The 12320-nt window shown below is 36.8% G+C and overlaps 1 protein-coding gene across 1 annotated transcript in view; it reads right to left on the minus strand.

The window, feature by feature from the left end:
- Positions 1-796: 796 nt before the first annotated feature.
- LOC139139321 (angiopoietin-1 receptor-like) overlaps positions 797-12320 on the minus strand; it is a 109361-nt gene continuing 97837 nt past the window's right edge. Inside the window, exons 11-20 of the mRNA XM_070708199.1 lie at positions 11214-11457; positions 8837-8943; positions 8233-8422; positions 7457-7586; positions 6671-6923; positions 4333-4378; positions 3873-3987; positions 3641-3726; positions 3314-3480; positions 797-2974 (exon numbers count right to left, since the gene is read on the minus strand). Coding sequence (XP_070564300.1) covers positions 2912-2974; positions 3314-3480; positions 3641-3726; positions 3873-3987; positions 4333-4378; positions 6671-6923; positions 7457-7586; positions 8233-8422; positions 8837-8943; positions 11214-11457 — 1401 coding nt within the window. The 3' untranslated portion in view covers positions 797-2911. The remainder of the gene's footprint in view (positions 2975-3313; positions 3481-3640; positions 3727-3872; positions 3988-4332; positions 4379-6670; positions 6924-7456; positions 7587-8232; positions 8423-8836; positions 8944-11213; positions 11458-12320) is intronic.

Consider the following 12320-nt stretch of genomic DNA (forward strand, 5'->3'; position numbering starts at 1 on the left):
GCTATTTAAATTTGGCATTATGCGTTTGCCCACAGGTGCCTTGAATTGCCAGTGTGGTATACAGAGAGAGAATGTGTGTGCCCTCTACACTCATTCTCAATAATTTACCAGCCACTGAGCAGTCTCTAAAGAGGGCTGATTACCACTGGGCCTGCGTTAAATGTTATTAATGCCTTGACTTGCTAGCTTACATTTTAACAGATGATGGTCAAAAATACTTATCTCGGACAAAAGACTTATCTAAGAGCTTTTTATGTAAAAATTGTGTCCCTTTCTGGTTTAGAGCAAGGCATTCCATTCAATGATGTAATGTATAGGGGTTTAATAAGTGGTGTTAAACCAAAAGCTCAAATTCTAAATGTGGAATATTTCATTGCAATCAAAATATATCTTGAGGATATTGTTGCATTGGAAAAACCACAATTTCTTATCTCAAATTTACGACCACATTATCCAAATCAGAAGATTATTCATGATTGTGTCAATTCTTGACATTGGAAATCACAATGGAAATATAAATATCATTTCCCTGCAATTTCCTTGAACTTGAAAATCTGTCTTCTCACAAAAGGTGCATTGCATTTGTTCTCCTTTCATGCTCTAAAATTATGCATTTATAGATGTTGATTTTGTTACCATGGCTACTGCATCTAATTAGCTCAAAGCCCACACCTCATATGTCATCTCCTTACAAGAGGAAAATGTAATTTCGTCACAGTGAATGGACACTGACAACTTACGTGTGGAAGTCAATTTTATTCATAAGTACAAAACATTGTTATCCAATTAGGCAACACAAACAACTCCATAAAACTTAACGACTGTTTACAAATTTTTCATAAAGACACTATTCCTAAAAGCAATTTTCAATTATTTCTCTTGGTGTAGCATTGTTCTGTTGAAACAAACTATATTTAGATTGCCATGATTAGGCATTCGTTCACAGAATAAACTGGAACAATTTTAAATCTGTAGCTTTGGATTTATTGAAAGGAAAAATACATATCCCTCTTGAAACAATACACAAGATGATTGAATTTGTTGGAATATAGTGGTACTATTCTCATCATGTTGATCTTTTAAATCGAAATACATCACGTCATTAGTGTGTGAAGTGTGATAGTGAGTGTGAGTGATTCATGAACTCTACAGCGTGTGGAGGAGTCACAGTCAGAAAAAATGAAATACCTTAACTTGGTTATTGAAACACAATTAATAATATCAATGAAAACAAAGCTGAATAGCATCACTTACAGTGAAAGACATTGTAGATCAAGGTTGTGAAAACCTTCAATAACAAGTATAACAAATCAAGATATTATAATTCTACAATTAGAATCTTCCATATTCCTCCTTAACTAAGGCTATAACTTGAATTCAAACAGCTTTAACGCTTTGACTGCCAAAGTCAATTTTGTCACCTTTTTCAAATGTAACCTAGACATTGTTTTGCTGATTTTTCCCAAACTTTTGATCAAAAACTACAACTGATGAAAACTAATGTCCGTTTGGTCCAAAATCATCAAGATCATAAAATTTGGTAAAATGTTGCACTAAATTTGGAGGGAAAATAACAGCACTCAAAGTGTTAAATGAGTTAATGTGTTTAATGACGAGATAGCTTCTTCCACATTACCAGACTTTTAGAAAACACAATACAGTGCATAAAACATAAAATGCGAAACTTTCTTGGTGTTTGTGACGTGAGCTTTGACCTTGTAGAATATGAAGGCAACTTTTCTATATTTCACTAAACTTTTATGAGCATTTTAAAAGCAAAAGTTGCTGTACCAGTGAAATGGAAAACCCACTTTCAATTGATATGTGAAATAATACTACTATTGCCTTCACTTTTTTGTCTTCATCTACTGCTTGAAAGTACAACAGCTATATCAACGCTTCACTCTAATCAACATTCAAAATTCAGAATTTATCCAAGACAGTCAGTGTTCAAAGCTTTGCATGACCAATGTTTACAATCTCCAAAACTTATGTTAAGACTGCATACGACCGATGTTTATGCAAAAATCTGGTGTGGCATTGCCAAGAAGTCGAAGTGACATTCTCTGAGGATTAGGTTAATAATACAAGTCTTTAGAGTCCCATTATGGAAAAGTGACAAGTAATCGATTCATTACAAAAAACAAACAAACCGCAAAACAGAACATATAATGAAATGATAATTGTTCAAAAAGCCTACCATGATAAACGAATGTGCACTGTACTCTGCATTTCACAAACATTTCCATACTAATTAACACAGGAGGTGATGTCTATTGAGTTACCTACGGGTACGTACTGTACAAACGTAAACGCACAAATAATTTACGGCGACCTAGCACATCCGCTCGTAAGATTGTCAGATCTCATTCCGTAAGCTCCATGGACTGTTATATCCATCAGCGATAAAGAAATAACACGCTTACATATATATAAGGAATATTTGGATAGCATGATTATATTAAAACTATAGAATCTAATTTTTTTCGGTGAACTGGGTACACATTGCAAAAACATTAAAAGAAACATAACCATGATCATTAGATATTAGACTTGATGAGAGAGGCTTATGTGAATGATATAATTTAAAATATGACAGTGACTATGTCATAATGGTAAAGTAAAGTAGTGAAACAAGCGTTAGCGTAATAACGCTTGTTTCACTACTTTAATGTTTTCTAAAGACTAAAACACGTTTTACTGTTAACTAAAAAACGCGTTTTGAAGTTCAGTTTAGCTGGGTGGGCTTTTGTGCCCACCTCGTCGCTCGGACATTACCGTATGGTGTGAGCTCAAATGCTATAACCTGCTTGATTAAAAAGGCATGTTTCTGATTTCCATACGAAGGCTGGGAAGTATTATGGTAAAATTATGTAAAGCTTAATAGAAATTCTGGATGCCAGAAACTGCTTCAGTGTTTGGTGTCAATGTTCCTTGCAGTAGTGCTCAGTGACGTATACTCTGACTCACTTTGCTGTAATGAAATCAAGAATAGTTTATTTCGGTGACACTTAAACCTCATCACCTGTTTCGATCAATAAAACTTTACTTACCGACTTAAATGGCAGAGAATGTTATTAAACAACGCAAGTAAAGACTTAAATAACACATTAATGAAACTATATATGTGCACAATATCAACTTATGAAGTACTGTGCCAGTAACGGTGTGTAAAACCTCACAGAATATACAATATTCTTCTTAACGTTGCTAACTCACAGTGGGATGACAATTATTTCCTCAACGCATCAACTGTATGTCCAGTGTTTTGGCTGATATTGGCATTAATATGTAGTATACACTAAAGGCTTACCAGTTCCTCAACGAGACCAGTGTACAGTCTTTCCTCATTGTCATTTTGCCTATTCTGATATCTAGGCGTAGTTGTCAGATCTGTAGACTGTTGAGTTGACACGTTTTCATATGCATACTGATAGTTACCGTCAGGAAACCCCTCCTTTGGCTTATCTTGTTTTTCTTCTGTAACAAAGCGCATTGTCATTTATGTGAACATTTTTCAATACCACAATGACTTTCAACTTAAAGTAACCTTAAATGCCACAAGAAAGAAATGAATTAACCAACAGAAGAGAGGGAAATATATTGCTGATTAGCATACTCAATTTCTGCAGAGTAATACCTTTGTTATCCTTTCTCGGTGGTTTGGTGTTCGTTTTGCCGAGTCTAACTTCTTCATGTTCGTTCCTTCTTTTTCGTGGGTTTTGCCTGTTGAATTAAGAATTTCACAAATTGCGCAGTTTACAATTTACAATTTACAGGTTCAATATTCAATATCATACGAACCTACGTGAAATAGACTCGATAATTAGAATTCTATAAAACACCCTAAGTAAATAATGTTTGACACTCACCGTCTGATAGTGTAAACCAGGACAGTTATCAGGCAGAGTATCAATACTAAGGCAATGACGCTTACAATGATAGTCACGGTAGACCAAGAGTGGCACACGTTTCCCTTGACAACAGCTGTAAACCAAGAGAAAAAAAATCGAATTTAAGTTTCAGTCGTGTACCAGTTTACTTGCCCATTGAAAATTGCTGTAAGACTTTTCAATGTAGCTGTTTTTTGACAAGCGAAACTGTTACTGATATTACACACTGGGTAACAAGAATTGATCAATACTGAATAATACTTCCTTCTTATCAAGCAATATTACCTTAATTTTCACTACCTGACGGTGGCAATATTGTGAGAAAAAAATACTTGTTTCATATGTATTACATACTATTTGACTTTCAAAAGTGTTGACACCTACATAAGGTCATACAAGGAAGACGCTCAATACTAAAGAAAAACTTGAAGTTGCTAACCTGTAAAAACTATTGAAGGCTGTTCATCGAAATAATAGAATGGTTCCTACAAGAGAATCATAAAAAAAAATAGCAGCATCCTCAAACATCTCAAACTGGACTTAGTTCTAAGTCCAAACGGAAGGGATTACCGTACCACTGACACAGTGGACTGTTGTAGCCTGAGGGGCAACGAAGATATTGTGCAGAAGTTAATGAGGTGAGATAAGCTACAAAGCACGGTCAAATAAAATATTACATTTTGTTCAGGTTCTCTGGATCTTAATCCAATTAATCATAGGGGAGAAAATATGGTAAAAAATATATTGCGTTTGTTACGCCCATGCCATAAATTCAGGTTAATCGTTTGAAAAAAGTTTCAAAAAGTCACTCCCATCAACTTTAATACAACATCCATTATTTAAGCAACAAAGCACACCCAGCGACGGTATACCACGAGATTTTGACCAGTTCACGACATATATGCACGAGCAATAGCGAGTGCATATATGAAGTGAACTGGTCAAAATCGAGTGGTATACCTTCGCTTGGTGTGATGATTTATTGCTATTATATCATAACAGTATATTGAAATTCTGGTGTGGAACGTCAAAAACAGATTTTTACTCAAGCTGAGAGCTGCAAATTGATCAGCTGTTCACAACAAGTTAAGTAGCGTAGCATATTCAGCAGGAATAAAGCAAAACTAAAACGAAACAAAAATGTTCAATTTAAGGTGATTTTATTTGGTTTCACTGTTTTTTTGCTGTAGAATGGCTTGATTACAAGTACTATAGGCCTACATTTGTTGAATTTTGAAGACCTCCCAATCGATCAACTCGCTGAGAATTCTATGCGTCAGCTCTGAAACAAGACGGTGAATTTTACGGCAAATTCTTCTTGTCTGGTTTGCTAGTATCGATTCATCGCAATATTACAGGTCCCCCATATCAATGAAAAATAAATATCACGCACGACAGGGAGTTTCAAGCAGCAATATATGCATTTCCTGGTGTGGTCAAGACCATGAAAAAGATGGCAAAGACCCGACAACGCACAAAGCGCCTATTAGCTGTGGTGACCTGAAAACTCTGTCGATGTCGCCTGTGTTCTCAATTGCTCACAACATTTGTCTACAACGAAATGTCTGGTTTATTTAATGCTACACTTTGAAGAAGAGGCCGTGAAGGTCTGAGAAGTTTGACGAAATCATCGTTCGTGATCGAAAGGAACGACATCGGGCAACGATATGTCAAATACAAGCTTACATTCAACGAAAGTGAAAAACCACGCCGGTGATGCAGACGACTACACTTGTCACGTCACGAACGAATGTATGCCACAAACACAGACTGTTATTCACTGGCATCATTTGAAAATTATGTCAGCTTAATTCATCCTACCAATACAACATTATTCCAGGGACCAAAGTCTCCATTCAATCCCAAAGAATCGCGTTCGTACAAAGATTACTCTTGGGGCCATGATGAAGATTTTGTTCAAAGGCTTCGTACTATCGAAAATCTATCAGAGCCACGGCTTGCAAACTCCTAGATGATGCTGAGTTTGACTTAACTACGGCATATCATGTACGTCAGTAGCCATATAAACGAGACAGGCGTGAAAAGCTACTCGAACCAGCCATACACAAGCCAGTGCCATCAACCTTCCCGGTAGCGTGTACGTAAATGACTCCGGAAATGACTAGGTCCAAAGTCAGCTACGGCATACAATCATGATGACCATGGACTCTCCGTTGATCTAACGTCTCGGCTACCTATTTCTGATGCACTGTTGTGAATCATCGGTTTCGACAAGTTCCCGACAAACTCTCTCCAGTATGTTAGTCAACAGCGTTGATGTCGATGCTCGTAAAAATTCTATCTTTTTTTGTTTGCCTGGCATTTCACATGTTTCAGCTGTTAGAATGATATGATATTGAAAGTTGATGCTTCCAGGTCAATATAGACAGTAAGGATGTTAATACTTTTCTTTTCCTTCGAAAATACATTGTCTTTATTTTTAAACCGATCCATAGATGTACTGCTCATTTCGTACTAATGTGCGTGTACAGTGCAGTGTGCTGTAGTGTGTGGAAATGTATACAATATACAGATTCAGTGCCGATTATACCGGACAATGTTCACTGACTTCAAACTCAGTTTAAATTTTCTTTTTTATTAGTTTTCTTCATTTAGGTCCTACACATTTACTGGCATTGCCAAAACTGTAAAATAAAAGCACTGGTGTACCCCCGGGCCCCCGGCCAATAATGGACTCAACCAAAGTTTGCTTTCCTCCATTATGGACCGGGGATAGATTATTGTTTTCAAAAAGTTCGCATGACCAAAATACTTACGCCGTTTATTTCACTTTTCAGGCCGTAGTAGACACTATATTGCCTTCCAAGCGTCAATGGAACATTGGTGTAACCACTATAAATGCCACCATCACCGATGATAAACTTTTGTGGGAGACCATAGAGAGGTAGCAATGCTGTAATGTAGTAAGGAGGACCCGTTTCATTGTACGCTCCAAGTCCTGAAGTGCCAGTGTAACGTTTTCTTCTCCTCTTTGAACTCTGATCATATTCAATCAATATGACGTAATATCTGGAATTGGAGTGGATGTGCTTAAAATGAGGTCTTGCCTAATAAATTCTTCATAGTTTACTAGATTTCAGTATTATGATCAGTGTTTGATTACTTTCATGTCAACGAAAAGTCTGCAATTGACTTCAAACTTATTATTTACACGGGCAATGTTTATGTCATCAAAAACTATCAATGGTCGTTATAATAATTTTCAGTTGTTTTTAGTTCATCCACTGCATTTGTCATTTCATCATCATATTTATTCAGTACTATAAGCAATCGGCCTTAATGCTAAGTCATGTAAAATGCATATTAAGCATTGATGCAGTTAAATATAGATGGTTTGACAACTAGTAAGTCAGTAGCTTCTAAGTTAAGCACTTCAGAAAGACGAAACTTTATCACTGCTATCATCTCAGCAATTCGAGAAAGTTATGTGTACACGTATGTCATCCTATTAAATATCTAGCATACCGGGGCATATTGTCAAGACAGCAGCACATCTCGTTTATGTTATTTGATGATAAATGTAGACATTAAAATGAACGTACATCAAAGAGGGTTCTTTCGAAATGATTACATCCTCCGAGGGAATAGGGAGTGACACTAGTGTGATTGATCCGTAGTGGTGTATATCGTTCTTGATGTCTTCTGTCATGGAAAGTGCTGATGAAATATCAACTGTAATGAAATCAAATCAAATAATAATGTAGGGCTTGAGAATTATCTAAACCCACTTAGTGTTACAATTTTAGAATATTATTTTGATTTTCTTCACATTGACAAAATTATAGTGTGAACATTCTGTCTTCAGAGGAATTCAATGTCATAGTCATGATCACAATGCGAGAGCGACTCAAGTTTGTTTTCAATGCCGAATAAATGGCATTACAATAAGAGCGGAAAGTAAGCTGTACTGAACAAAGCAATAATTTAAATACTGTTCAAGACATATAAACGAACTTTGAGCCTCTTTAGTCACGTAACGGTATCGATACAAGCCACAGCTGGAAAATTGGTCACCCCTATTTCTGTAATCAATCGATTCTGGATTGAAAAAAATCGATACAAATTATTTTTCCTTGAATAGTCTACAAACCCATTAAAATACGCTATATTGCTAGGAGTAAGCGTTGGATGAATCACTATAATTTAATTGTCATGTTTACTTTTAATAGAATATTTAATGTGCATTCAGTAATAAGTAGAATGTATCTTCAGTTATTCCATAACTATCATGTTTTCCTATTATTGCATATTCAGGGAATGATGAAAAGGCTCATAAGGCTTTTCTAAGGTATACTATAGACATTCCAAATTTATTTACCTGAAGTGCTAGTTGACAAAGCTATAGCTTCTCCAACACCTTCCTGTGTACTTGCATTGACCTTGATATTATAAACGGTGCCTGGACTCAAATCTTCCAACGTGTAAATAGTTACATTACCATGGACAAAAAATGATACGAACTGCAGTTCTGTGTTCTTGAAGACAGAGTCGATTGACTTGTACGATATCTATGACATTACAAAATAAAGCTTTTCAAAAATGTGCCAAAGATACAAAGTCATCAATATCTTTACTAGCATTAATACACCTGGAAAGGGTAATAGTGTGTTTTAAACAAATATAATAATTTTAAATCTTGCCATTTCATTTCGCAGAAAAGATCCAGAGAAATAGTTGAAGGCCATTTTCATAAATTTGATATTACCCGGAGAAATGAAGAAAGCTTTGCTACTTATTTAAGCACGTGTGAGCATACTTTTCGTAAATTCAATGGTAACCATCCCCGTGTTACCACTATGGGAAACAAATACAGTTTTCGATTTTCGGAAAACTGATAGGGTAATTGCTGTGAAACTCTTTATTACTCTATATGTTTAATTCTGTACAGACAACGTTCACCATGGAATAATTATATCACTTACTCCATATTGTATGACTTCTCCAACGATAGGGAAAGGTTCTGTCCATGTCAATTTAATTTCTGTATCTTTGGTATCCATGACTTCCACAGTCATTGGTTTTTCTGGTCCTGGAGTGCCATGCGGAAGAGGTATCAAAATACCGCAAGGTAACTAATTTTTATAAGTTAAGTTTTAAATAAAGTTATTTTCAAGATAGTTCCATTATTGTCTCCATATTTGACTCAACATTGTAAAGTGGCATGCCAAAAAGGGATGACGTTAAAACTATTTATACTTACGGAAATGGGTCAAAGGTTACGTTCTAAAAGAGGCGATGAATTATATTTGGATAACAGTTAGGTATAAGGGCTTAAAAAACTTTGGGGGAAATGATTGACAAAAAGGATCAAAATTTTCACTCCATCCCCTCTTATTGAAGTACCCTAAATATCTCTACATCTTCTTCAGCCATCCTTATACCCACGTGAAAGGAAAAGTTCATTAAGGGAGATATAGTGGTTTTTTATCAGTAATGCTATATGTTTTTATATAATAACCAAAACCACTACCGGGGTCGAGCCCAGCATCTTCATCATGTAAAGCAAAACCTATAACCTGTACTCTACGAGAACAAGATACAAGTAAAGGATGCAATAGGTTAAGATGGTAGTGCTATGCAGGTACTGATTGACTCATAATCTTCAATTGAAAATTATAAATCAATCAGTACCTGCATACTGTAGGGTATGGAAATCCGGTCACGACATGCGACATGCGACCTGCGACTTCAAAACTGCGACCTGCGTCCTGCGAGTTTGAAACATGCGACCTGCGATTTCGGCATTTAGACCTACGTATAGTGTAACCTGCGACTTCACAACAGCGACCTGCGTCCTGCGTGTTTGTCAAACTGCGACCTGCGACTTCACAACTGCGACATGCGACAACAACACGTAACGTTTCATGGTGTTTTCCTCAGTATTAGATTGGAGGCGTCTTGCGTGAACTTTAATCCTTTGAGCGTCAAAGTCTATTTTTGTCCCCTTTATATAATAAACCCCTGTCAATTATTCTCCAATTTTTTCAAAAATTTTTGGAAAATCCTGTAGCCAATGAAATGTGATGTCGATTTGGTCCAAAATTATCAAAAAATTACAGAAAATTCATACAATTGGTAAAATTTTGCACGAAAATTTTGGTGGGAGAAAATTACAGCGCTCAAAGGGTAAAACGTGGAAAGGAGATTTAATGTTCAACATCGATCAATTAATAAGCCATTGCTTTCGCTTTGGTAAATCGTTCACCAAGTCTGGCAAAACTCAATTCATGTACACACCAGTTCACTCATTTTCATCTGGAGAGATAATACTATAATATGTACATATTATTTTTTGTGTGTATATAATATTTTAGATCATATGGGCAGAAAAGTTCCAGAAACTAATTCTGATGTAGACGTTTAAAACCCTATTGCTATTGCATTGTTTCAGATCAGTTGGCCTTTCGTAAGAAGGAAAATAAATTTGTGCTTTTCGTTTGTGGAATTCTCTACCGTCACACCTTCGTGCACTTCTATCGCTGGTTGAATTCTTTCGCTAGGCCGATTTTTGCGTAGGCCAGCGGTGCGAAAATTATGCTCTGGTCGCGAGAATGCGGTAAACCGGCTGTTTTAAATACAGTGCAATGGTGTCCCTCGTGTTTTCAGGCTCGTGTTCACAGCAATGGTGCGAACAAATCAAGACTGATGCCGGGGACTGATGTCGCAGTTTGACAAACACGCAGGACGCAGGTCGCTGTTGTGAAGTCGCAGGTTACACCTTGGTCTAAATGCCGAAGTCGCAGGTCGTATGTTTCAAACTCGCAGGACGCAGGTCGCAGTTTTGAAGTCGCAGGTCGCAGGTCGCATGTCGTGACCGGATTTCCATAGTAGGGAGACAGCCAGAAACTGTATTTTATATCTTGAAAAACACTATCAACAATTGCAGCTTCTGCCCTGTTACTAGGCCCCCTTGTTGGGGTTTCCACAGAATCTCATAAATGAGTATCATACATGTTTAGATTTTTTCTAGATGAAAGTCATGAAATGTGACAAAATCGTTCTAGATTTTGTTTAATTATTGGTAACATTAGAACAATTGGATGACATTAAATTGTTAAATCGTTTTTTGTGAACGCAGCCTAAACAGTAAATTTCTTTGTTAAAGGCACACCACCTTGTATGTGCTTTTATCTGGGAGATTCTAATGTGGCGGTAATAAAATTATCGTCCAAGATTTTCTTTTATAATTTGATGTACAGGATAAAAGTCACATTAGGTCTCAGCTGTTACAGTAATTCAATTGAAATGTTAAACCATACAAAGAAAATTATTTTATATTTTGATATATCATTTACGTACCATCCTTGGCAGTTCTTGCTTTGTGCACTGAACTCCACGGACTTGGTTCATCTCGGTTGTTGAATGACAGCATCAATTCATACTCAGTAAATGCAAGCAACTCAGTAATTGTGAATTCTCTGGAGATGCTATCATTAACTATCGTTTCAATATATTTATCTTGCGTATTTGCTCTCCTGTACCTCAAATGGAACTTCTCGATGAATCCCGCATCATCGCATTTGATCTTGGATGGATCAGGCACCTGTCAAGGTATAAATTAAACTAGTAAATAATCAATAAGACCAATAGTCCTAGTCACAACAACAACAACAACAACAACAACAACAACAACAACAACACCAGCTACTACTACTACTACTACTACTACTACAGTGAAGACGTGTATATGAGGTGCTCCGTATCAAGGCAAGATTTTGGTAGACTGAGAAGACATCCCTCGCCAATCTTCACTGATTTGTGTTGTCACCAAGCTCTACTTTCGGTTAGTTATCATTTTTGTCGTTTTTGGTCGGTTTTGTGGTCGATTTTGTTGGATTCTATCTTTACCGTGGCCAGGCAAGGCCAGTGAGGCAAGATGGCGTCCGCAAGCCAGGTGTTCAGAGGTCTCACTCGAAAGCATGGTTTGAAATGTTCATCTGTTGAGGGTGTGAGAGTTGATACATACGTAGGAGAAATTGCAAAAATCACGGGACCTGGAAATATTATCGCTGCGTCTCGTGTTAACGGTGCAGTAATTGTGTCTTTAAGTTCAACTAGTTGGGTTGAAACTGTTTGTTTAGACGGATTTGAACTAGATGGTTGTTGGGTTTCGACAGAACCCTTGGTAGCAATGCTAACTGACGTTGGGGGCGCTGCAGGGTTGAGGTATTAAAGCTGACATAAAACTGACTCTCTTATCAGATTACCAGAACGGCTGTTAGTGCGAAACTGAGAAGGTGTACTGCCATCGTTGGCGACTCAAGTGCTAGCTTTGATTATCAATTTCATGTACCAATTGTATATTGACTAGGTAAGGAAAGTTCTTCCAATGAGATTAGCAGTTGAAATGTTCATAATGTTATTATAGTTCACACGCCATGAGTACGCGTGTTTTGAAATTACACG

This window comes from Ptychodera flava, chromosome 8 (genome assembly GCF_041260155.1).
Source record: "Ptychodera flava strain L36383 chromosome 8, AS_Pfla_20210202, whole genome shotgun sequence".
Classification (NCBI taxonomy): domain Eukaryota; kingdom Metazoa; phylum Hemichordata; class Enteropneusta; family Ptychoderidae; genus Ptychodera; species Ptychodera flava.